General features: G+C 42.1%; 1 protein-coding gene across 1 annotated transcript; it reads right to left on the reverse strand.

Annotated features, from left to right (window-relative positions):
• Positions 1–6,490: 6,490 nt before the first annotated feature.
• LOC134461458 (mast cell protease 2-like) lies at positions 6,491–23,129 on the reverse strand. The gene is made up of 6 exons (XM_063214388.1): positions 23,105–23,129; positions 22,001–22,083; positions 21,852–21,916; positions 9,127–9,283; positions 8,001–8,258; positions 6,491–6,716 (listed from the first exon to the last, which is right to left on the reverse strand). The coding sequence occupies exons 1-6, from the start codon at positions 23,127–23,129 to the stop codon at positions 6,552–6,554; spliced, it is 753 nt and encodes a 250-aa protein (XP_063070458.1). The 3' UTR covers positions 6,491–6,551.
• Positions 23,130–23,839: the final 710 nt, after the last annotated feature.

Here is a 23,839-nt window from a genome sequence, read left to right on the forward strand (position 1 = left end):
ACACACGCACAGCACAGCACAGCACAAACCTTTCAATCACTCTTGAGATTATGGATGTGTGTTGTGTCTTTTTTTAGCGGAACAATTTTTGTATGTTTTTTAATAGTATTAAAATAAACCTTTCATGCATTCCCACTATGTCCGCTTGTGCTTTTTTTACCGTAATTGAGAATAACAATTAAGCCCTCAGATAGGCCTATCCATCTACGTTTTACTAATCATTTTATTGTTGATCTGCATTTACACATTTTCAGATATTTGTTTTATCAATGGATGTGGGTGGACCTTTCTTCTTTCCTCTTTCCCATAAGCATGTATTCAATGGATCCTGTGCTTTGAAGAGTCTGCACACTAGAGACCTATCTAACTATGGAATATATAGACACTGTAAGGTGGTTGCGCAGGTTAACACTGATTATTAATTGGTAGGCCTACCTAAAGCACTGAAGGTATAACCATTGAAAAATGGTCTGAAATGGCGTTAGAGTCCATGTATTCACGTTTTTTTTGTTTTTGTTTTTTTTAAAGAATTTAGTGATGATGTCACTAAATAACTCACTTTTTCTTATGTTTTGTGGTACCCAACCAAGTAAAATACGATGGATAATAGTTTAACCCATTGTGTCCTGGAAACACATATATAGGTTTTTCAGGATTTTGAGATTTTAGCTGTTTTATTAACTATGTGGGTATGTTAGAGCTGAATTAACACAGTTCAATACTTGGGGAGGGTCTTGGCTTTTAAATGTAATGCATTTCATGTTTGTATGTTCTTCAGAAGCTGAAATATTTAGGCTTTAATAGGAAGAGGGCACCCTTTCCCAAAAAGGGCTTAGGACAAAATGGGTTAAATGTGCTATCAACACCAACAGGAAAGTGGTGAAAATTATTTTAAATCTTAATCTGCGCAACAGTAAGGAACTATGAAATCACATAAGACGTGGTGTATCAACCGAAAACACGATCGAGCATTATGTGATCTATCGCTGATTGCAATCAGTGCTAAACATAGGATTGATTGTGAAGCCAGGCTGCTGGCGTGCAAGGGTTATTAGTCCGTTCTTTCATTTGAATGGCACGCTATATCGCAAAAGCACATCGGCTCGCTCTGTTGTCGAACACTTGACTGCACGTCCAGTGAGCGGCTAACGGCTAATCAGGAATGGAATGGCTAATCTCGAGGTAAAACTTCACAGACTATGAGTAGGCTATATACAGTATTTAGCACATGGTTGGATTGGCAGAGTCCAGCATGTGTGAGCATGTATATAGGCACGCACACACGCAAGCACAAACACACACACACACACATAAACACACACACACACACACACACACACACACACACACACACACACACACACACACACACACACACACACACACACACACACACACACACACACACACACACACACTACATTATAAAGCCCCTCACACATCACTGCCACCTTACATTTGTAGCAAATGCCAGCATGATCCCAAGTTTTGTCTTAACTCTTTTTTTTGTAACAAATTTCTGAAAAATCACCATATATTCCAGTGCTATAGTATTCTAAAACAGTGGTGCTCAAACTGTGGGACGCGTAGGCTACCACTGGTGGTACTTGAGACATCTCTGGTGGTACTTGGAAGAATTATTTTTTGTGCATTGATTTGAAGGCTGATCAAGTTGTTGCAGTTGAAAATGTCTCTTCGGTCTCACATTTTGTAATATTGAATTGTATGGATCTGAAAACATAATGCAGAATAATACTAGGCAACAAGGCAAGCAAGAAATTTAAAAACAAACTTGCACTGAATGTGACCGTGTATTGACTGGCAAAAGTGAATATGGAAGGCCTTTACTGCGATATTCTAATGTTGGTTGTCAAGGTGGCTCAATATTTTCACAGGTGGTACTTCACACAGAAAGTTTGAGAACGACTGTTCTAAAACATTAGAGAAGGAGTAGCCTACTCTGCACGAACAGGCTACTCTGCAAGCAACAGGTTTCCCCTCTCCTGTCAGACTCAAACAATAGTGAGACAAACTGGCATTTTTAGAGAGGTGTGCAAAGAGTACTAGAGAGAGAGAGAGAGAGAGAGAGAGACAGAGAGAGAGAGAGACAGAGAGAGACAGAGAGAGACAGAGAGAGAGAGAGCCAGAGAGAGAGTTTTGAAGAAGAAGAAAAAACAAGTTGGCATGGAGACAGTGGAACTCTGGAGAACTATGTTCTTTTCCATTCAGGAAGGACTCAAAAGTGCAGGGCTGAGGGAGGTATTGTGAAGCTGATTGCTGAATGGTTTACTTTACGTAGTGCGAAACGCATGCTGATTTTCTTTCCATTCATGGCCTTGGGTACCTCCATTCAGACGGAGCCCATTGTGGGGTGCACGGACATCACAGGATCAGTGTCTTCAGACTGGGTGACGCTACGTTAGCCTTGGTATCTAGGAAGAGCTATGGACAAATTTCGCCTGAGGGGGTGAATGGGAGAGAAAGCGGAGTGAGTGATTTAAACGTGCATGAAGAGCCCCAAGTTTGTGTTTGTGTGTCAAACGTGTGCTGAATACAAATACATGTCACGTAAACCACATCTCAACCATTTTATGATTTATGGTTAAGTAGGCCTATAATTCCCCTTAGTAGGGCCGATATGGCATGTATACACTACATTACATTATATTACATTACATCTAGCTAACGCTTCTATACAAAGCGACTCACAGTTATTTAGTAATGGTTACAGTCCCTGGAGCAATGTGGGGTTAGGTGCCTTGCTCAAGGGTACTTCAGCCATGGATGGCGGGGGAGAGAGAGGTCAGGGCGGGATTTGAACCTGCAACCCTTTGATCTTAAGACTACCGTACCAACCCATGCACTAGGCCACAGCTGCCCCTAAGCAACAGGCACTGTCTGTCTGTCTTGCAAACATTTTACATTGCACATAGTAAAAGGACAGCTTGCCAGATGTTCCCAACAGTATTTTCTGTTTTATTTTCACATTTTTCTCTTACTCTGTATCTGTTATTTGTATCTCTTTCCCTCTCTGTCTCTATTGCTCTCTCTCTCGCTCTTTGTCAAGAAAGTTGTCCATCCCTGCCTTGAAACAACATTAGTGTCCTCTGGTCTCTCACTCTCTCTCTCTCTCTCTCTCTCTCTCTCTCTCTCTCTCTCTCTCTCTCTCTCTCTCTCTCCACCCCCCCTCTCTCTCTCTCACCACCCCCTTCTCTCTGTGCTGTGGCAATTTGTGAGACAGTGGAGCCCTGAACCCAACTGGCCTTGTAGCCATCTTTCTCACTGGTGTCAGTTCATCAGTCCCAGTCTGAATGCCCCCCCAGGGGAAGAAAGGGGGCCTTGTTTGACTCAGTGGAGCATTTCAGCCTTACACCGCATGTTCACCACACACACCCCATGTTCACCACGCACGCACGCACGCACACACACACACACACCCACACACCCACAAGCACGCATGCACGCACGCACACTGACTCACACACACACACACACACACACACACACACACACACACCCACACACAGGTTTGTTCATTCATTCATTCATTCATTCATTCATTCATTCATTCATTCATTCATTCATTCATTCAATCAATCATTCATTGTTTATTCTGCTGGGATGCAATTTGCTCTGCTCATCATTTCTCCCATGGCTGATTAGAATGGGTGGAGGCTATCTAGCCAATACCTAAAATAATAGATCTTTTATTTTCAGTTGTCAGGAAATGTAATGAATGGAGATGTCCAGTGTTTCCGGAGAGCCAGAAGACAAGTGGCAATAGAGCAGCACTATTGAGCTCAGCTTGACTCTGCTCTTCCCTCTCCGTCTGGTTCTGATTCTGCTCTTCCCTCTCCGTCTGGTTCTGACTCTGCTCTTCCCTCTCCGTCTGGTTCTGATTCTGCTCTTTGATGTTCTTTCTTTTAGGCTTATTCATAACCAAAATGTGTTCTGGACATGGACATTCAGGAAATAGTAATACAGTTGGACTGCACTGCCACCATCTCTGCACCATAGCCTCTGATGTGGTGCAGTACACATGAAATGCTGTTTGTAGCCTCCTTATGGGATCAAGAGGGGGACACAATTATTGTACAGTTGTGAGATACATTCTGTCTGTAGAAATGTGTCTTGTATTTGTGGATACACTTTGTATCAATAGAAATACATCTTGCATTGGTAGCCTTATTTTTAAATGTGTATGGGGGAAACAAACACATGTGTATGAATGGTTTGTAGTTGTGGCAGGGTCTCTTTGCACTGATGGGCCTGTGGCGGGCTTCTTCACTCATTAGTGATAAGACTCAACTATACAGCATTGCATTTCTATGCATAGCAGCATTGCTATGATATTACAGAGCCTTAAGTTACAGTTTAAGACTTGATCATTACAATTTTGGTGACAGGTTGAAGGTGGGGGAAAGGTAGTGCCCTGTTACGGATGGTGCTCTAATTAGGGGCAGGGTTGCCAGATGAGACTGAGATTTTCCAGCCCAAATAATGCTCAAAGCCCGCCTGGAAGCAGCAAATCCTGCCCAATTTGAACTAAATTCTGTTGATTTCTGGCCATGAATCTGCAGAAGAAAAACTCCCAAATGCCCTTTTCACCCTTTTTTACTCACAGACGGCCATCCTAAGCAGCCCAATTGAGCAGGAAACAGCCGAATCTGGCAACACTGATTAAGGATAGAGAACAGAATGCATGGGTGTGAGGCAGAGAGATCACCCCCCTCCTCGTCCTCTCATCTCTCCTCTCTCTGGTATGCACAGCACGGCAACCCAATGTCTCCCTTCTTGTCCCGTTGCTGTTGGTTACGCTCACACTGCCTTCAAACACCCTCAACACACAGACTCTCTCTCTCTCTCTCTCTCTCTCGCTCTCTCTCTCGCTCTCCTGTGTGGCCTGGAAAACAGAACACAGAACACATTTGCAGCCCGTCCCGGATCTCTGAGAAGAGCAGAACCTTTTAGTTTGGACAGCGTGTCCATGCCCCCCGAGAGGCTATTACAGATAGACAGGTGAGTAAGGTACTAGCATGTAAGCTTGTAAGCACTAGCACATTTTGCACATTTAGCACAGACAAACCGTTGACAGCTAACTTCATCAATAGAATGTTGTAATTCTATTTTTTTCTTCATAGATTTTAATGCACGTATGAAGAATATTCTGCTTATTACCTGCAAAAAAAGGCCCAATGTGGATTGTTCACTTGAGGGCGGATGCCCCAAGTGGATACTCTGTGTTCAGTCTGTTTGCCACCTAAGAAAACGTGTAACACAGATTGCAAAACAGAAACCTTTGATTGTTGTGTTTGTGGCACACTTACTGTAATATCATAGACCAAATATCATCTACGTAAATATCCGTAACATATTTGATTTTACCTCTCATTTACTTAAAGGAACACTGTGTGAGATTTTTAGTTATTTATTTCCAGAATTCATGCTGCCCATTCACTAATGTTACCCTTTTCATGAATCCTTAACACCACCATCAAATTCTAAGTATTCATTTTGACTGGAAAAATTTCACTTTTCATAAATGAAAAGGGGGATCTTCTCCATGGTCCGCCATTTTGAATTTCCAAAAATAGCCATTTTTAGCTGCAAAAATGACTCTACTTGGACCATACTAGAAAATATTTGTTCATTACTTAGTAAACTTTCATGTTAAGATCAAATTTGGCAATAGGCAGCCCAGTTTCAATGAGCAGCATAGTTGCAGTACCTTTTTTGACCATTTCCTGCACAGTGTCCCTTTAACTCTTGATGCAACCTCAGTACTGGTCACTATAATTTTTACGAAATATTGGAGATTTGCTGCATATGAGAGGGTGGAGTGGTCTCAAAGGCTCTCTTCCTTAGGGACTGCATATTTTACACAATTTCATTCACAGAAATCTCATAATTTCAGCCAAACTACATCATGTCATGTCAATTCTTACAATAGGGATTTAAATTAACATGGAATTCTTAAGCAGCTGGCATTTCTTACAGTGTAAGGGTCCCAGGTCTCCCAGCTTGGGAACCACTGAATTAACGTCAACTATGAACCTGAGGCTCCCCCTTGTGGCCAATATGATCCATGCCGCAAAAGTCAGTTTAGACATCTGTCTGGTAAAGATTCTACTGGAATAAGTCAAGTCAAGTGTACCTTATTGTCAAAAATATATGCAAGAGGGTTAGCACAGAAGCTCAAAATTGCATTTGACCAGTCCCCAATGTGCAGTTAAACTGAAAATATATAGGCTAAATAAGACATTGGCAGTAATATCTCTCAAATTTGCTTATCGGATAACATCCATTGGGTCAATTTGACTCTAGAAGAAATATAGGCTACATATTCCCAAACATTCAGAAAGATTTTAATGTACAGTATAATTATTTTTGAACATACACATATGTTTAAACATGTATTTATAATATAACATTACTAGGTAACAGCATAGAGACATTGATAACCAAAAGGGCTTTTGGTACATGTTTACGTTTCAGCTAGAGTCCACATAATGAAAATCTAAATAGGGGGCAAAATGTTCTGAAAAAACACGTTAATTATCTCCCATGACTGAGCGTATCCAAGGCAGGAAGAAGGGCACCCTCATGTAGACTTCTGGGAATTTTACGTTGTCACAGGGGACACCAGTGTAAGCCGTGATGCCGTACAGAACTCTACTCTCACCCTCCAAGCACAGCAGAGGACCCCCGGAGTCGCCCTGGCAACACACAACACCACACGCAACAATTAGCAGTCACCATGGCAACATTCAACACCACAGACAAACCCTGACCCTGACTCTTATACACTATGCTCTTGTACAATCCTCATTCTTTGAAGTTACTTTGGATAAAACTGTCTGCTAAATGTAATGTATTTCTATGTAAAAAAAATATCAAACAAACAAACAAAAAAAATACCCAAAAAACAACAGTCGGCGGTTGCCGTAGCAACATACAACAATCAGCAGTCAGCCTCTCATATCCACCCTGCCTGGCAGAACCCCATCTGCCTGTAGGCCTATTCTCACCTGGCGGACAAGAGCTCGTTAACATTAAGCAGGATAAATACTGTAGGCCTACATAGAAATCTGTCCCACTGAGCCCCGTTACCTGGTGTACGTCTGTCTAACTCAGCATCCTACCAGCTGAAGACATCTCCCCTGGTGGACGGCTGTCTAATTAAGCAATAAGCCACGAGAGGTAAGGCCGTGGGTTTGTGTTTGATTTATAATGGGTTTAAGGGGAGTTGGGGCACGACGCAAAGCAGAGTAGCCTAGTCGTTATAAATCGAACACAAACCCACAGACTCAAGTAGCTTATTGCTTATCTAACACTGCTGCACTGAATGGCTGACAGTATTTATTTCAAAAAGTGCTGTAATAACAATTAATTCGCTTGATATTGTTCAGTTAAGGAAGTGGTAGGTTACCCCAGCAAAAAAACACTGGTTGTGCACAAGCTTCGCTACAAAAACTCAGCGAGGCGAGATAGGCCTACATAAAGGAATGAAACGTCTTCAATCTCACTGACACTCTAACCAGAAATAGTACAAAGATGTGCTCTTCTTGTAGATTCCCTACCCTAACTGCTCCAGATTTTCATTATTAACATAGACACATTGCATTCAACATAGTTGTGCATAGAATCTTTGTTTGGAATGGTGTGTGTTTACGTCCGATTTATCGTTTGTGATGAAGCAGTGATGCTTTTGCAGTGATGCTTTTTTAGAATTTTCCAACCACAATGCATCAAACTGGCAAAGTGTGCATGCACGCTGCATAGCAAAAGCATCACTGCTTCATCATCACGAACAAACCCATCATTAGATCTCAGCATCTTAGCTGAAGACATCTCCCAATCTGTCCTACGGAGGCGTCTTACCTGGCAAAAAGCTCTCTGTGTAACATCTTCTGTCCCATTTCACCATCTCTGCCCCCAGGTCATCTTATCTGGCGACAACCCTCTCTTTCTAACTTTCCTCTATTTCTAACTCATCTTACCTGGCAGACGCCGTCTTTGCCATCGGAGATGCTACAGATCATCTGGTCTTGGTTGTAGTAATTCTGCCATGAGACTTTGCAGGTCGAGTGTTTGTCCAGGATGACAGTGGTCTCATAGAGGACAGACTCTGCGCCCCTGCCCAGCACCCTCTTGCCCCAGCCGGCCACCTCACACCGTGTACCTGCCTTCAGGCGGCCAAACTTCTTAGGCAGCTCCGGCACTGACACAAACTTGGTCAGCTTCACTGGAGGGTCCAGCTAAGAGGGAGGGAGAGAGAGAGAGAGAGAGAGAGAGAGAGAGAAAGAGAGAGAGAGAGAGAGAGAGAGAGAGAGAGAGAGAGAGAGAGAGAGAGAGAGAGAGAGAGAGAGAGAAAAAGAGAGAGAGAGAAAGAAATGCTGAGGGAATCCATCTTGGAATATTCTTATTGCAGCTACTTGCCATCTATTGGCTAATTACTTTGTTCAAATCGCAGAAATGCTCACAGTACAGGACGTTGTTGGTTTTGTTGGCTCTGTTGTAGAGATTTTCTAGACCTGGAGAACTATCATATTGTTGGCTAGACTGTACCCATTTACAGCCCTATCTATGGCTTTCTTTCTTTTCTTTTTGTGATTCCTCTAATGATTTGCATGACTGCTTTGGCAATATGGATGTTTAATTCATTAGGCCCTATGCCAATAAAATACCATGTCATGGTCATGTTAAGCTTGTCTACCTCAACTGACAGAGTATGTTTTTTTTTGCTTTGTTTTTTTCACAATTACCTTTTTATCTTTACTTCAATTTTTATTTTCCACTCCCTGACTAGTCATGTGTTATTTGTGTCTTGAAATGTTCATGTGGGCATTTACGTATTTGTGTATTTATGTACTTACGTAAGCTACTGGACACCTGAATTTCCCCCTGGGGATCAATAAAATTACTCTACTCTGCTCTACTGTTCTCTACTCTACTCTACAGTACATTATTGAATTGAATTGAGAGAGAGAGAAATAGACACACACACACAGGTCTGTACTAGCATCACACAAGCACGCACACACACGCACGCGCACGCGCGCGCACACGCGCGCACACGCACACACACGCACACACACACACACACACACACACACACACACACACCTTGAGCAGCATGATGTCGTGTTGGCGTCCCCATGGCTCATCAACAGGTCTGTATTTTGGGTGTGGTATGGACTCAGATACACCCACACGCTGCTGGCTCTTCTCTTCCTTGCTGACGTTGTGAGCACCAAGGAGTACGGCATCTGGTGGCTCGTCTCTGTAACCATACATCAATGGCGGACATTCACACACAAGGCCACAAGGAAAAACCCTTACAGGGCACCCCATGCATGTGCCATCACACTACAGCAAGAGCAGCATTTATACATAAATGCTATTATATTATATTATATTATATTATATTATATTATATTATATTATATTATATTATATATTATTATATTATATTATAAAATTACCGGTATTATAATTCTCTAATGAAAGTGTCATTTTCAAAGTGTAATACAACTTACAGGCATCAGTTAAATGTTTTGTCATCAGTTTTTTTTTTAAATGGGCGTTTATGGGTTTCTCCACCAAAAAAGTCCCCGACCCCTTGTCTACATGTAGCCTGTTATGACACCTGAAAGAGTGACTTACAGTGACGGCACATGAATTCCAAGAGAACTGTGTATGAATTGCATTATTCATAGACCCAAAATGGATGCTAGTTTGAGCGCAGGTGGTGACAAGACAATATGACGTCTGTAAGTTGTAGTCTATTGCCAATAGCTACCGTACATACAGTAATGCAACGTGCACTCTAAGAAAATTTCCCTGCAAAATAACGGCAGTTACTGGCAATTATATTTACCTGTAATTCTACTGTTATTTCACACCAAAAATCAAATACAGCTCATTGCTGTTTAATGTATCACAGTATATAACATTTTTTCAGCAGCAATTGAACTGTTAAATAACAGTACTCTACAGAACGTTCACAGTATTAGTATTGTTAAAAAGTTGAATTGTACTGTGCGATGACAGGCAAATACTGGGTCATAGTTGTATTCATGAATATGGCCATGGCAACTTCCCACCCCACCCATCATTCTCCATAACTGTGGTACCCTGGCCATGTTACCACCCCACCCTCCCATCGTTCACCATGACTGGAGTGCCTTGAGCATGATACTATGGCGCTATGCTGTTTTGAGAAAATGGTTTGCGGTGGTCCTTTGAAAATGTGGGCATGAATAAAATTTCAGAGTATGCAGTGCTATGTTACAATGATAGTGTGCAAGGTGGGCTTTTTGCTGTATCTCTTGATGAGCCAATGATGAATATCGTCGGCTTGCTACCAAAACCGCCTAAGTCCGAATTTGGTCAAAATGAGATTTTTGCATAAACTTACTCCCCTACCACAGCTGCATCACCCTGCCTTTCTGCCAGGGTCATTGATCAATCACAACAGTCACCAGAGTCAAAAATCTGTATGTATAAAGTCACACACTGCCTATGAGAAAATGAATGACCAGGGACGTAGCTATAGGGAGGACAAGGAGGGCATTTGCCTGTAGGCCTAGGGCCCTCCTGCAGTTGGCAGGGGTATGGGCCCTATTTTGATCTTGGCAGGTGGTATGGGGGCCCAATCTATTCATCCTGGGGCCCTGTGCACAATTGTTCTGCCAATGTGAATGACTTGGGTAACTTGACTTTTTGATGCAAGAAGCAGTTTATTTACATCTGTTAAGAGTTTTCTCTCTCTCTCTCTCTCTCTCTCTCTCTCTCTCTCTCTTCAAAGACAATGGCCATGTTTCAAAACTTCGTCCTTAGACATCTCTCTGAGATAATCTTGTTACCACACAATAGTTGTAGCCTTACATTAATTTATGATGTTACCACAGGTCTGTAGAAGACTGCCATAGACTATATCTTCTTATGACAACCAGTTATTTCATGCATTTATCTAATGATTTATGATGAAGATTTTGATCAGCAATGGGTTGATGTCACTAGTGCAATACACAAATGCATACACAATAAGATGACCACCTCGAATGTATAAAGGATCCAGTAGTGGTTCTATACCATATTCTGAATGCCACGGTCATGGTGTTGAAGTGGGCGTGGCACAGTTCTATGACCAGGTTACCTCGGTCATGGGCAAGGTTGGGAGGGTGGGGCAGTTCTATGGGCATGGAAAATAGCAGAAGTTAATCAAAGATGATAAACAAGGAGGAGACAGTTTGTGAGGAGGTACGAGGACCAAAAGAAGTGCCCCACCCCTTCATCCTCCTCCATGACTGATGGGACCTCAACATGGAGATTGGAGGCCACTGCATAGCTTACTCTCTGTGGTACTGCAATCTGGATCTGTCCTGATATGGGCAATGAATGTATGACTACTATGACATTAAAAAAGTTTTGCTTTCGATGAGAATGTAATGTCATTGAAAGCTAATATGACTGAAAGTGTTAGAAAGTAAAAGAAATCTGTGAAAATCTGTTGGTAGACATGAGATTTACCAGCATGCTAGATTGCTACAAGGTCTACAAAAGTATATCAATTATTCACCATTTCCAAGATTAAAGTTTTTTCCATTATTTTGAGTGATTACTACTTTTTGGGAGTGCACGCACCAAGCAATACACGGGTGTTAAGTGCAGGCGCAGACGCCGACCTTTGTTGATCTTTTGTCATTCAGAATTAAAGTTTGGAATGAAAATAAAAAGGAATAGTATGACTATCAAAATAATGTGCATTGCATTGTTCTTCTTGTGCTGCGTCAAATAATTTACTTTAAAGTGGTTGTTTTCCTTAGGAGCCATTTCATGTTTGACTTGCAGCTTCACTCAAAATAAATAAATTAAATAAATTAACATCTTAGACAGGTACTGTTTGTAGTGGACCAATGACACAGACAGGATGACAGGATGATGCAGATATGGTAGGGGAGTAAAGTTCTGCAAAAATCTCCTTTGACCAAAATTATTAGGGGGGACTCACAATTGCTCTTTACCCAGGGTCTCAGATTTCCTTGAACCGCCACTGATGTTTGGCGCCCCCTTTGGTGCCTAGTTTTTCCCTGTTTTCCGAAAACCCCAAAATCGGACTTAGGCGGTTTTGGTAGCAAGCCGACGATTGGTCAGTCTTTAAATTATTTTGCACCAAGTAGCACAGCAAACAAGCAGCACTACAAGCTAGCTCTCAAAGCAATGCCTAATTTGCAGCAGGCACATTATATCGTCGGCTTGCTACCAAAACCGCCTAAGTCCGATTTTGGGGTTTTCGGAAAACAGGGAAAAACTAGGCACCAAAGGGGGCGCCAAACATCAGTGGCGGTTCTAGGAAATCTGAGACCCTGGGCAAAGAGCAATTGTGAGTCCCCCCTAATAATTTGGTCAAAGGAGATTTTTGCAGAACTTTACTCCCCTACCACATCTGCATCATCCTGCCATCCTGTCTGTGTCATTGGTCCACTACAAACAGTACCTGTCTAAGATGTTAATTTATTTTGTTTATTTATTTTGAGTGAAGCTCCTAAGGAAAACAAAACACTTTAAAATAAATTATTTGATGCAGCACAACAAGAACAATGCACTGCACATTATGTTGATAGTTATACTATTATTTTTCATTTTTATTCCAAACTTTAATCCTGAATGGCAAAAGACCAACAAAGTTTGGCGTCTGTGCCTGCACTTAACACCCGTGTATTGCTTGGTGCGTGCACTCCCAAAAAGTAGTAATCACTCAAAATAATGGATAAAAACTTAAATTCTGGAAATGGTGAACAATTGAAATATTTTTGTAGACCTTGTAACAATCTAGCATGCTGGTAAATCTCATGTCTACCAACAGATTTTCACAGATCTCTTTTACTTTCTAGCACTTTCAGTCATATTATTTTAGTCACATTTTTTACATTCTTATCCAAAGTAAAACTCTTTATGTCATTGTTCCAGAGCAATTGCCACAGTGGTAAGACATTCATTTCTCACATCAGGACAGATCCAGATTGAAGTGCCACAAAGAGTAAGACATGCAGTGGCCTCCAATCTCCATGTTGAGGTCCCATCAGTCATGGAGGAGGATGAAGGGGTGCGGCACTTCTTTTGGTCCTTGTACCTCCTCACGAACTGTCTCCTCCTTGTTTATCATCTTTGATTAACTTCTGCTATTTTCCATGCTCATAGAACTGCCCCACCCTCCCAACCTTGCCCATGACCGAGGTAACCTGGTCATAGAACTGTGCCCCGCCCACTTCAACACCATGACCGTGGCATTGAGAATATGGTGTAGACCCACTAATGGATTCTGTACATATTAGAGACGGTCATACTGTGCATGCAATAATGTATTGCACTAGTGACATCAACTCAATGTTGTTCAAAATCTACATTATGAAACATTAGATAAATATAAAAAATAAGTGACTGTCATAAGAGGATGTAATCTATGGCAGTCTTGCAAACCTGTGATAACATCAAAGAAATCACATGATTAATAATTGCTCAATTCATTTTAAGGCCACAATCATAACTTAATGTAAGGCTACAACCATTACGTGGTAACAAGATTATCTCAGACAGATGTGTAAGGATGAAGTTTTGAAACATGGCCATTGTCTTTCAAGAGAGAGAGAGAAATAAAAAAAAAACTCTTCAGATGTAAATGAACTGTTTCTTGCATTAAAAATGGCTAAGTCAAGTTACCCAAGTCATTCACATTGGCAGAACAATTGTGCACAGGGCCCCAGGATGAATAGATAGGGCCCCCATACCATCTGCCAAGATCATAATAGGGCCCCTACCCCTGCCACCTGCAGGAGGGCCCTAGGCCTACAGGCAAATGCCCTCATTGTCCTCCCTATAGCTACGTCCCTGGTCATTCATTTTCTCATAGGCAGTGTGTGACTTTATACAAACAGATTTTTGACTCTGGTGACTGTTGTGATTGATCAATGACCCTGGAAGAAAGGCATGGTGATGCAGCTGAGGTAGGGGAGTAAGTTTATGCAAAAATCTCATTTCGACCAAATTCGGACTTAGGCAGTTTTGGTAGCAAGCCGACGATATGCAACAATGCCACAAATGATGCCACATACAGCAAGCTTTCACAAAGAGGAAAGTATGCAAGCTTGTAGGCAAGCTTGTAGGCAAGCTTGTAGGCAAGCTTGTAGGCAAGCTTGTAGGCAAGCTTGTAGGCAAGCTTGTAGGCAAGCTTGTAGGCAAGCTTGTAGGCAAGCTTGTAGGCAAGCTTGTAGGCAAGCTTGTAGGCAAGCTTGTAGGCAAGCTTGTAGGCAAGCTTGTAGGCAAGCTTGTAGGCAAGCTTGTAGGCAAGCTTGTAGGCAAGCTTGTAGGCAAGCTTGTAGGCAAGCTTGTAGGCAAGCTTGTAGGCAAGCTTGTAGGCAAGCTTGTAGGCAAGCTTGTAGGCAAGCTTGTAGGCAAGCTTGTAGGCAAGCAAGTGCTATGCTGTGCCATGCAGGCCAGCCAGCAGGCAGGCAAGCAACTGAAGTGTTGATAGTCCAGATTTATATACAGGTGCAAGAGTACCATGTGACCAGAGTCATCAGGCCCTTGGCAGGTGACGCCCGTAATTGAATAATGGCATAACAGCCCTACTCAGGTGAGGCCAGGCACTGATTAGCAGATTGGTTTAGATGGGGCTGCTTGTTGCAAGAGTGTTACAAGTTCTTAAAATGTTTCAGCCATTCACACTTTCATCACTATCAAAATGCATGTGCTACTCACACTTTGTTGCATCAAGCACTTTTTAAGTATTGTAGTTTCCTTAGAAATTGTTTCATCATGCTTGATAGTATCAGATAATCTTTAATCTTTAACCAGTCAGAATGACTTCAGTTCTTATCAGGTATTGAAGTTTGATGGTGATCACGGACAAGTGGAGGATGAATGGGTTTCAATGGTGCTGCCTAAAATAACTTGGCTGAGTCTGAAATGGCACACTTGTGCACTTCGGGCACTATGTTTCAGTGCGTAACTAATATGGCATGCGCACTGAAACATGAACACTAAAGTGCACAAGTGCACCATTTGAGATTCAGCCCTTGTTATTTTCTAGAGATGCACCGGATCCGGTTCCGGATCCGTCAGGATAATAGAGTTTTTCACAGGATCCGGGTCCGGCAGGATCTTAAGCAGTAGATCCGGTATACGGCATGTTACCTAAAAATCAGGGTCTGGTGCATGTCTAGCCTAGGCTTTTCAGTCTTTCACAACCCCAATCACTGCATGGAGTGAAATCCCTTTGGAAGCGGCTATTGCAGGCAGTGTGGCAATAAGCCAATGAGTCTAAAAAATAGTTTGTGCCAACGTAATAAAAAGGGCCCACGTGTGCGTATGTTTCCACCCTTTTGTAGGATACGGGTTCCGGATCCGGCAGGATCTTAAGCAGTGGATCTGGTATCCGGCAGGATCCTAAAAATCAGGATCCGGTGCATCTCTAGTTTTTTCCACAACGGCGAATACTGCTATTGTGCAGTACTTACTGTTTATGCTCAATATGTGACTCAAAGTAATATTTTCACAGTAGTTGTCTGTTTTTTCGAAAAACAGTAGAATGCTGTTGCAGAATTGCCGTAAATAAACAGCTATTTGTTACAGTGTGTTTATAGGCCTACATTATTTGAAATGCTGTGTATATGCGTGTCCAAACTAGGGGTGTAAATCACATCCTCCATGACGATACGATTCAATATCGATATCTTACTATTCGATGCAATACGATTCGATTACGATGCGATTCGATTCTTCTATTAAGTTATTGGGCAGGGGCCAGCGATTCGATTATTTTTGATACTTAAGAATTCCCCACGATACGATGCGATTCGATACAATCATCAGCATATATTGTGATATATCGATACATTGCAATATTATTTACACACTGTAACAAATAGCTGTTTATTTACAGCAATTCTACAACAGCATTCTACTGTTTTTCGAAAAAACAGACAACTACTGTGAAAATATTACTTTGAGTCACATATTGAGCATAAACAGTAAGTACTGCACAATAGCAGTATTCGCCGTTGTGGAAAAAACTAGAGATGCACCGGATCCTGATTTTTAGGATCCTGACGGATACCAGATCCACTGAATAAGATCCTGCCGGATCCGGAACCGGATACCGGATCCTACAAAAGGGTTGAAACATATCGTCGGCTTGCTACCAAAACCGCCTAAGTCCGATCTTGGGGTTTTCGGAAAATAGGGAAAAACTAGGCACCAAAGGGGGCGCCAAACATCAGTGGCGGTTCTAGGAAATCTTAGCCCCTGGGCAAAGAGCAATTGTGAGTCCCCCCTAATAATTTTGGTCAAAGGAGATTTTTGCAGAACTCCCCTTTTTTACTCCTCTACCACATCTGCATCATCCTGTCATCATATCTGTGTCATTGGTCCACTACAAACAGTACCAAGATGTTAATATATTTTCTTTCTTTTTTTGAGTGAAGCTGCAAGTCAAACATGAATTGGCTCCTAAGGAAAACAAAACACTTTAAAATAAATTATTTGAAGCAGCAAAACAAGAACAATGCACTGCACATTATTTTGATAGTTACACTATTCTTTTTTATTTTTATTCCAAACTTTAATCCTGGATATGGTGAAAGATTGAAATATTTTTGTAGACCTTGTAACAATCTAGCATGCTATGTATTAAGTTCATTATGTCTAACTGTTTAACCTAAACACTTAAGGGTTTATTTTGCCTGAAGACATGTAAATCTAGCATGCTGGTAAAACAGATAAAACACATTTCTTTCACTTTCTAGCACTTTCAATCATATTAGCTTTCAATGAAACATTATTTGCATTCGCATCCAAAGTATAACTCTTTTTCTCATTGTGCCAGAGCAATTGCCACAATGGTAATGCTTAGTTTTCAATGATAGCATCGTTTAGACTCCCAATCAATTGCTGTGATGGTAATATTCGCTGCTCATATCAGGGCAGATCCCGACTGTAGTGCCTCACAGAGTTAGACATGCAGTGACGGCCAATCTCCATGTTGAGGTCCCATCAGTCATGGAGGAGGATGAAGGGGTGGGGCACTTCTTTGGTCCTCGTGCCTCCTCACAAACTGTCTCCTCCTTGTTTATCATCTTTGGTTAATTTCTGCTATTTTCCATGCTCATAGAACTGCCCCACCCTCCCAACCTTGCCCATGACCGAGGTAACCTGGTCATAGAACTGTGCCCCGCCCACTTCAACACCATGACCGTGGCATTCAGAATATGGTATAGAACCACTACTGGATACTTTACAGTTTTGATCATCCAACTGTGTATGCAATAATATATTGCACTAGTGACATCAACCGAATGCTGTTTAAAATCTACATCATAAAAATCACTTAAGGACATGATTTAACAGATTGTCATGTGACGATGCAGTCTATGACAGTCTTCTATAAATCTGTGATAATATCAAATAAAGCACATGATTAATAATTGGCGATTTTGTTTCAAGGCTACACCTATGAATTAATGTAGGGCTACAACCATTGTGTGATTCGATTATCTCAGACAGATGTCTAAGGATGAAGTTTTTAAACATGGCCATTGTCTTTGAAGAGAGAGAGAGAGAAAACCTCTCAACAGATGTAAATAAACGGCTTCTTGCATCACCAATGGCTAAGTCAAGTTACCTAAGTCATTCACATTGGCAGAACAATTGAGCACAGGGCCCCAGGATGAATAGATAGGGCCCCCATACCACCTGCCAAGGTCATAATAGGGCCCCTACCCCTGCCACCTGCAGGAGGGCCCTAGGCCTACAGGCAAATGCCCTCCTTGTCCTCCCTATAGCTACGTCCCTGGTCATGCATTTTCTCATAGGCAGTGTGTGACTTTATGCATACAGATTTTTTACTCTGGTGACTTTTGTGATTGATCTATGACCCTGGCGGAAAGGCAGGGTGATGCAGCTGTGGTAGGGGAGTAAGTTTATGTAAAAATCTCATTTCGGCCAAATTCGGACTTAGGCGGTTTTGGTAGCAAGCCGACGATATAGTCTACTCGCACACGTGGGCCCTTTTTATTACGTTGGCGCAAACTATTTTTTAGACTCATTGGCTTATTGCCACACTGCCTGCAATAGCCGCTTCCAAAGGGATTTCACTCCATGCAGTGATTGGGGTTGTGAAAGACTGAAAAGCCTAGGCTAGACATGCACCAGACCCTGATTTTTAGGTTACATGCCGGATACCGGATCCACTGCTTAAGATCCTGCCGGACCCGGACCCTATGAAAAACTCTATTATCCTGACGGATCCGGAACCGGAACCGGATCCGGTGCATCTCTAGAAAATAACAAGTTATTTTAGGCAGCACCATTGAAACCCATTCATCCTCCACTTGTCCGTGATCACCATCAAACTTCAATACCACCTGAAGAACTGAAGTCATTCTGACTGGTTAAAGATTATCTGATACTATCAAGCATGATGAAACAATTTCTAAGGAAACTACAATACTTAAAAAGTGCTTGATGCAGCAAAGTGTGAGTAGCACATGCATTTTGATAGTGATGAAAGTGTGAATGGCTGAAACATTTTAAGAACTTGTAACACTCTTGCAACAAGCAGCCCCATCTAAACCAATCTGCTAATCAGTGCCTGGCCTCACCTGAGTACTAAGGGCTGTTATGCCATTATTCAATTATGGCCTTCACCTCCCAAATGCCTGATGACTCTGGTCATATGGTACTCTTGCACCTGTATATCGTCAACTTGCTACCAAAACCGCCTAAGTCCGAATTTGGTCAAAATGAGATTTTTACATTAACTTACTCTCCTACCACAGCTGCATCACCCTGCCTTTCCGCCAGGGTCATTGATCATTCACAACAATCACCAGAGTCAAAAATAGGTAGGTATAAAGTCACACACTGCCTATGAGAAAATGAATGACCAGGGACGTAGCTATAGGGAGGACAAGTAGGGCATTTGCATGTAGGCCTAGGGCCCTCCTGCAGGTGGCAGTGGTAGGGGCCCTATTATGACCTTGGCAGGTGGTATGGGGGCCCTATCTATTCATCCTGGGGGCATGTGCACAATTGTTCTGCCAATGTGAATGACTTGGGTAACTTGACTTAGCCACTTTTGATGCAACAAACAGTTTTACATCTGTTAAGAGTTTTCCCTCCCTCCCTCTCTCTCTCTCTCTCTCTCTCTCTCTCTCTCTCTCTCTCTCTCTCTCTCTCTCTCTCTCTCTCTCTCTCTCTCTCTCTCTCTCTCCAAAGACAATGGCCATGTTTCAAAACTTCATCATTAGACATCTGTCTGAGATAATCTTGTTACCACACAATGGTTGTAGCCTTACATTATTTTATGATTTTAGCCTTAAAACGAATTGAGCAGTTATTAATCATGTGCTTTATTTGATGTTATCACTGGTTTATAGAAGACTGCCATAGACTATATCCTCTTATGGCAATCTGTTATTTTATACATTTATCTAATGTTTTATCTAATGTAGATTTTGAACAGCATTGGATTGATGACACTGGTGCAATACATTATTGCACACACAGTAGAATGTCCAACTCCTATGTATAAAGGTTGCAGTAGTGGTTCTATACCATATTCTGAATGCCACGGTCATGGTGTTGAAGTGGGCGGGGAACAGTTCTATGACCAGGTTACCTCGGTCATGGGCAAGACTGGGAGGGTGGGGCAGTTCTATGACCATGGAAAATAGCAGAAGTTAACCAAAGATGATAAACAAGGAGGAGACAGTTTGTGAGGAGGTACAAGGGCCAAAAGAATTTCCCCACCCCTTCATCCTCCTCCATGACTGATGGGACCTCAACATGGAGATTGGAGGCCACTGCATGGCTTACTCTGTGTGGCACTGCAATCTGAATCTGTGCCAATATGAGAAATGAATGTATTACCACTGTGGCAATTGCTCTGGCACAATGACAAAAAGAGTTATACTTTGGATGAGAATGTAAATAATGATTTCTTTGGAAGTTAAAATGACTGAAAGAGCTAGAAAGTAAAATAAATCTGTGAAATCTGTTGGTAGACATGAGATTTACCAGCATGCTAGATTGTTATAGGGTCTACAAAAATATTGCAATTATTCACCATTTCCAGGATTATTTTTTTCCATTATTTTGAGTGATTACTACTTTTTGGGAGTGCACACATCAAGCAATACACGGGTGTTCAGTGCAGGCGCAGACGCCGACCTTTGTTGGTCTTTTGTCATTCAGGATTACAGTTTGGAATAAAAATGAAAAAGAATAGAATAACTATCAAAAAAAGAATGTGCAGTGCATTGTTCTTGTTGTGCTGCATCAAATAATTTATTTTAAAGTGTTTTGTTTTCCTTAGGAGCCATTTCATGTTTGACTTGCAGCTCCACTCAAAATAAATAAAGAAAATAAAGTAACATCTTAGACAGGTACTGTTTGTAGTGGACCAATGACACAGACAGGATGACAGGATGATGCAGATGTGGTAGGGGAGTAAAGTTCCGCAAAAATCTCCTTTGACCAAAATTATTAGGGGGGACTCACAGTTACTCTTTGCCCAGGGTCTCAGATTTCCTAGAACCGCCACTGATGTTTGGCGCCCCCTTTGGCGCCTAGTTTTTCCCTGTTTTCCGAAAACACCAAAATCGGACTTAGGCGGTTTTGGTAGCAAGCCGACGATATAAATCTGGACTATCAACACTTCAGTTGCTTGCCTGCCTGCTGGCTGGCCTGCATGGCACAGCATAGCACTTGTTTGCCTACAAGCTTGCCTACAAGCTTGCTTACATGCTTGCACACTTTCCTCTTTGTGAAAGCTTGCTGTATGTGGCATCATTTGTGGCATTGTTGCATATAATGTGCCTGCTGCAAATTAGGCATTGCTTTGAGAGCTAGCTTGTAGTGCTGCTAGTTTGCTGTGCTACTTGGTGCAAAATATTTTTTTAAAGACTGACCAATGCTATATTCATCATTGGCTCACCAAGAGATACAGTAAAAAGCCGACCTTGCACACTATCATTGTAACATAGGACTGCATACTCTGAAATTTTATTCATGCCCACACTTTCAAAGGGCCACCGCAAACCATTTTCTCAATACAGCATTGCGTCATAGTATCATGCTCAAGGCACTCCAGTCATGGTGAACGATGGGAGGGTGGGGTGGTAACATGGCCAGGGTACCACAGTTATGGAGAATGATGGGTGGGGTGGGAAGTTGCCATGGCCATATTCATGAATACAACTATGACCCAGTATTTGCCTGTCATCACACAGTACAATTCAACTTTTTAACTGAAATGTACTGTTATTTTTCTGTAGAGTACTGTTATTTAACAGTTCAATTGCTGCTGAAAAAATGTTATATACTGTGATACATTAAACAGCAATGAGCTGTATTTGATTTTTGGTGTGAAATAACAGTAGAATTACAGGTAAATATAATTGCCAGTAACTGCCGTTATTTTGCAGGGAAATTTTCTTAGAGTGCACCCCTAGTCCAAACCCATCCCTATGCCCAATTGCTCGAGGCAGTGGGCAGCAGTGGTGTTGTCCAACCACATACATGCTGCCCACACCTGTAGAGGAACACACATAGAGAGAGAGACAGAGACACAGAAGAGAGAGAGAAAAAAGCAACTCTGATACAGCCCTGACATTACGCTGAAGAGTCTGCAGAGAGAGAGAGATAGAGAGAGAGAGAGAGAGAGAGAGAGAGACAGAGAGAGACAGAGAGAGACAGAGAGAGAGACAGAGACGGAGACAGAGACAGAGAGACAGAGAAAGACAGAGAGAGACAGAGAGAGAGAGAGACAGAGAGAGAGAGAGACTTACATGAGGCAGTGGGCAGCAGTGAGTACGTAGTCTCTCCTGATCAGAACTCCTCCGCACACATGATACTTCCGCACCTGTAGTGATGCCATGTAGGGTCTGGAGTGGACTCTGCTGATCTGTAGTGAGGCCATGTAGGGTCTGGAGTGGACTCTGCTGATCTGTAGTGATGCCATGTAGGGTCTGGAGTGGGGCTTGGCCTCCTTACCCCCAAAGATACCACTCTGCAGGGCACCTAACACGCGCGCACGCACACACACGCACACACACACACACACACACACACACACACACACGCACACACACACACACAAACTTCAAGCACATGGAAACAGAAAGACTACAGCAGGGCTATTCAAATGGTGGCCCTGGGGCAAGATGCGGCCCTTGGACAGCAAGGCTCTGGCCCCCCACAAGCCCCTTGAAATTCGGAATTGTTTTTCAGAATTTTGGGATAAAAGTGTGAGTTCTGTATCGAGCTGAACCGGGACACGGGACATTAAAATGCAGGAAATTCAATCTAAGAGATGCAACATTTTCTGGGGGTGAACCCCCCGACCCCCCACCTCAATGAAGTGCCCCGTATTTTTTCTATTGACAGTCGGCAACCATAATACGTACGCACATTTCAGACCCTTTCCTGGGAGGAATCTAAAAAGCTGGCCCTTGTTGACATTTAGTTGAATAGCCCTGGACTACAGCATATATTATGCATTTTACAGTACATACATGACCTGTACCTTCATATACCTACATGAATTTAAAAAGAAGCAATAACCAACATGAATGATGTTTCAATAATAAACACTATTACTAGGCAGAGCATAGGGAAAATGACATATCCTTTTAAGAACAGTTTGGGAAAATGGCATTATTGTATTGGACAAAATGCATTTTATATGTTTAAAAAGTATGTTCTCAAAATAGTTGAGAATTCACACATAGATGAAAGGATCTCTTTCCAATAACAAAATGCAAAAGTTAATAAAACGCACTTTGCAGCAAAACTCTTCAATTGTTATACATCCTCTGTTAATGTCTTTTATATCTCTAACTGCACTTTACTCTCCACAGAACTGAATTAAACTGAGTAATAAAAAGAAATGACTATAAAAACAGATGATTACACAAATGAGTCTTATCAGACAGAGAGAGGTAAGAGAGGAGCTCCGACAACATCAACATCCTTCATAGCAGAAAGAAAGTGACAATGACTCTCTGTCTCTCCCAGACAGACACACAGACCACCGACCGACTTGTGTTTGCAGTGAACTTCACCATGCCATGGTGTACGCACATGCACAAAAGCATTCACACACATACCCTCACGTAGGCACACATGCATCACACACGCACGCACACATACAAACACACACACACACACACACACACACACACACACACACACACACACACACACACACACACCACACACACACACACACACACACACACACACACACACACACACACGCAACACACACACACACACACACACACACACACACGCAACACACACACACACACTACACCCCCCCCCTCAATATAATATACAGTGCAGACCTCCGCCAAGGAAGCTGTTTGATAGAATATTTGACTCTGTTACACACTTATTTATTTCAAGTCTTTCTGCCTTTTTTGTGGAGTTAGAAACCGCAATTTGAAAACGACCCCCATCCCACAATGGAGTAAAAATGAAGACAAAACCAATATAAAAATCCCATGTTTAAAGGAATAATACATGAATCGCTTAGCATTTAGAAGTTGTGAGGAGGAAATGGTTAGGTCCTACAGTTTGTACTTTTCATTGTGAAATTAATTGGTTCAGCAATTCACTACTTCCAGCATTGACATTAGGCAACAAAGATTGCCACTGTGACAACATCCGCAGACTTGGATGAGAGGTCGGTAAGGCTCACGATGTCACGGTGTACGGTACGGTTATCCGGTACGGTATGGGGTATTTTAATTCAAACGGTAAATTATTGTCA

Source organism: Engraulis encrasicolus, chromosome 13 (assembly GCF_034702125.1).
Source record: "Engraulis encrasicolus isolate BLACKSEA-1 chromosome 13, IST_EnEncr_1.0, whole genome shotgun sequence".
In the NCBI taxonomy this organism is placed as follows: Eukaryota; Metazoa; Chordata; class Actinopteri; order Clupeiformes; family Engraulidae; genus Engraulis; species Engraulis encrasicolus.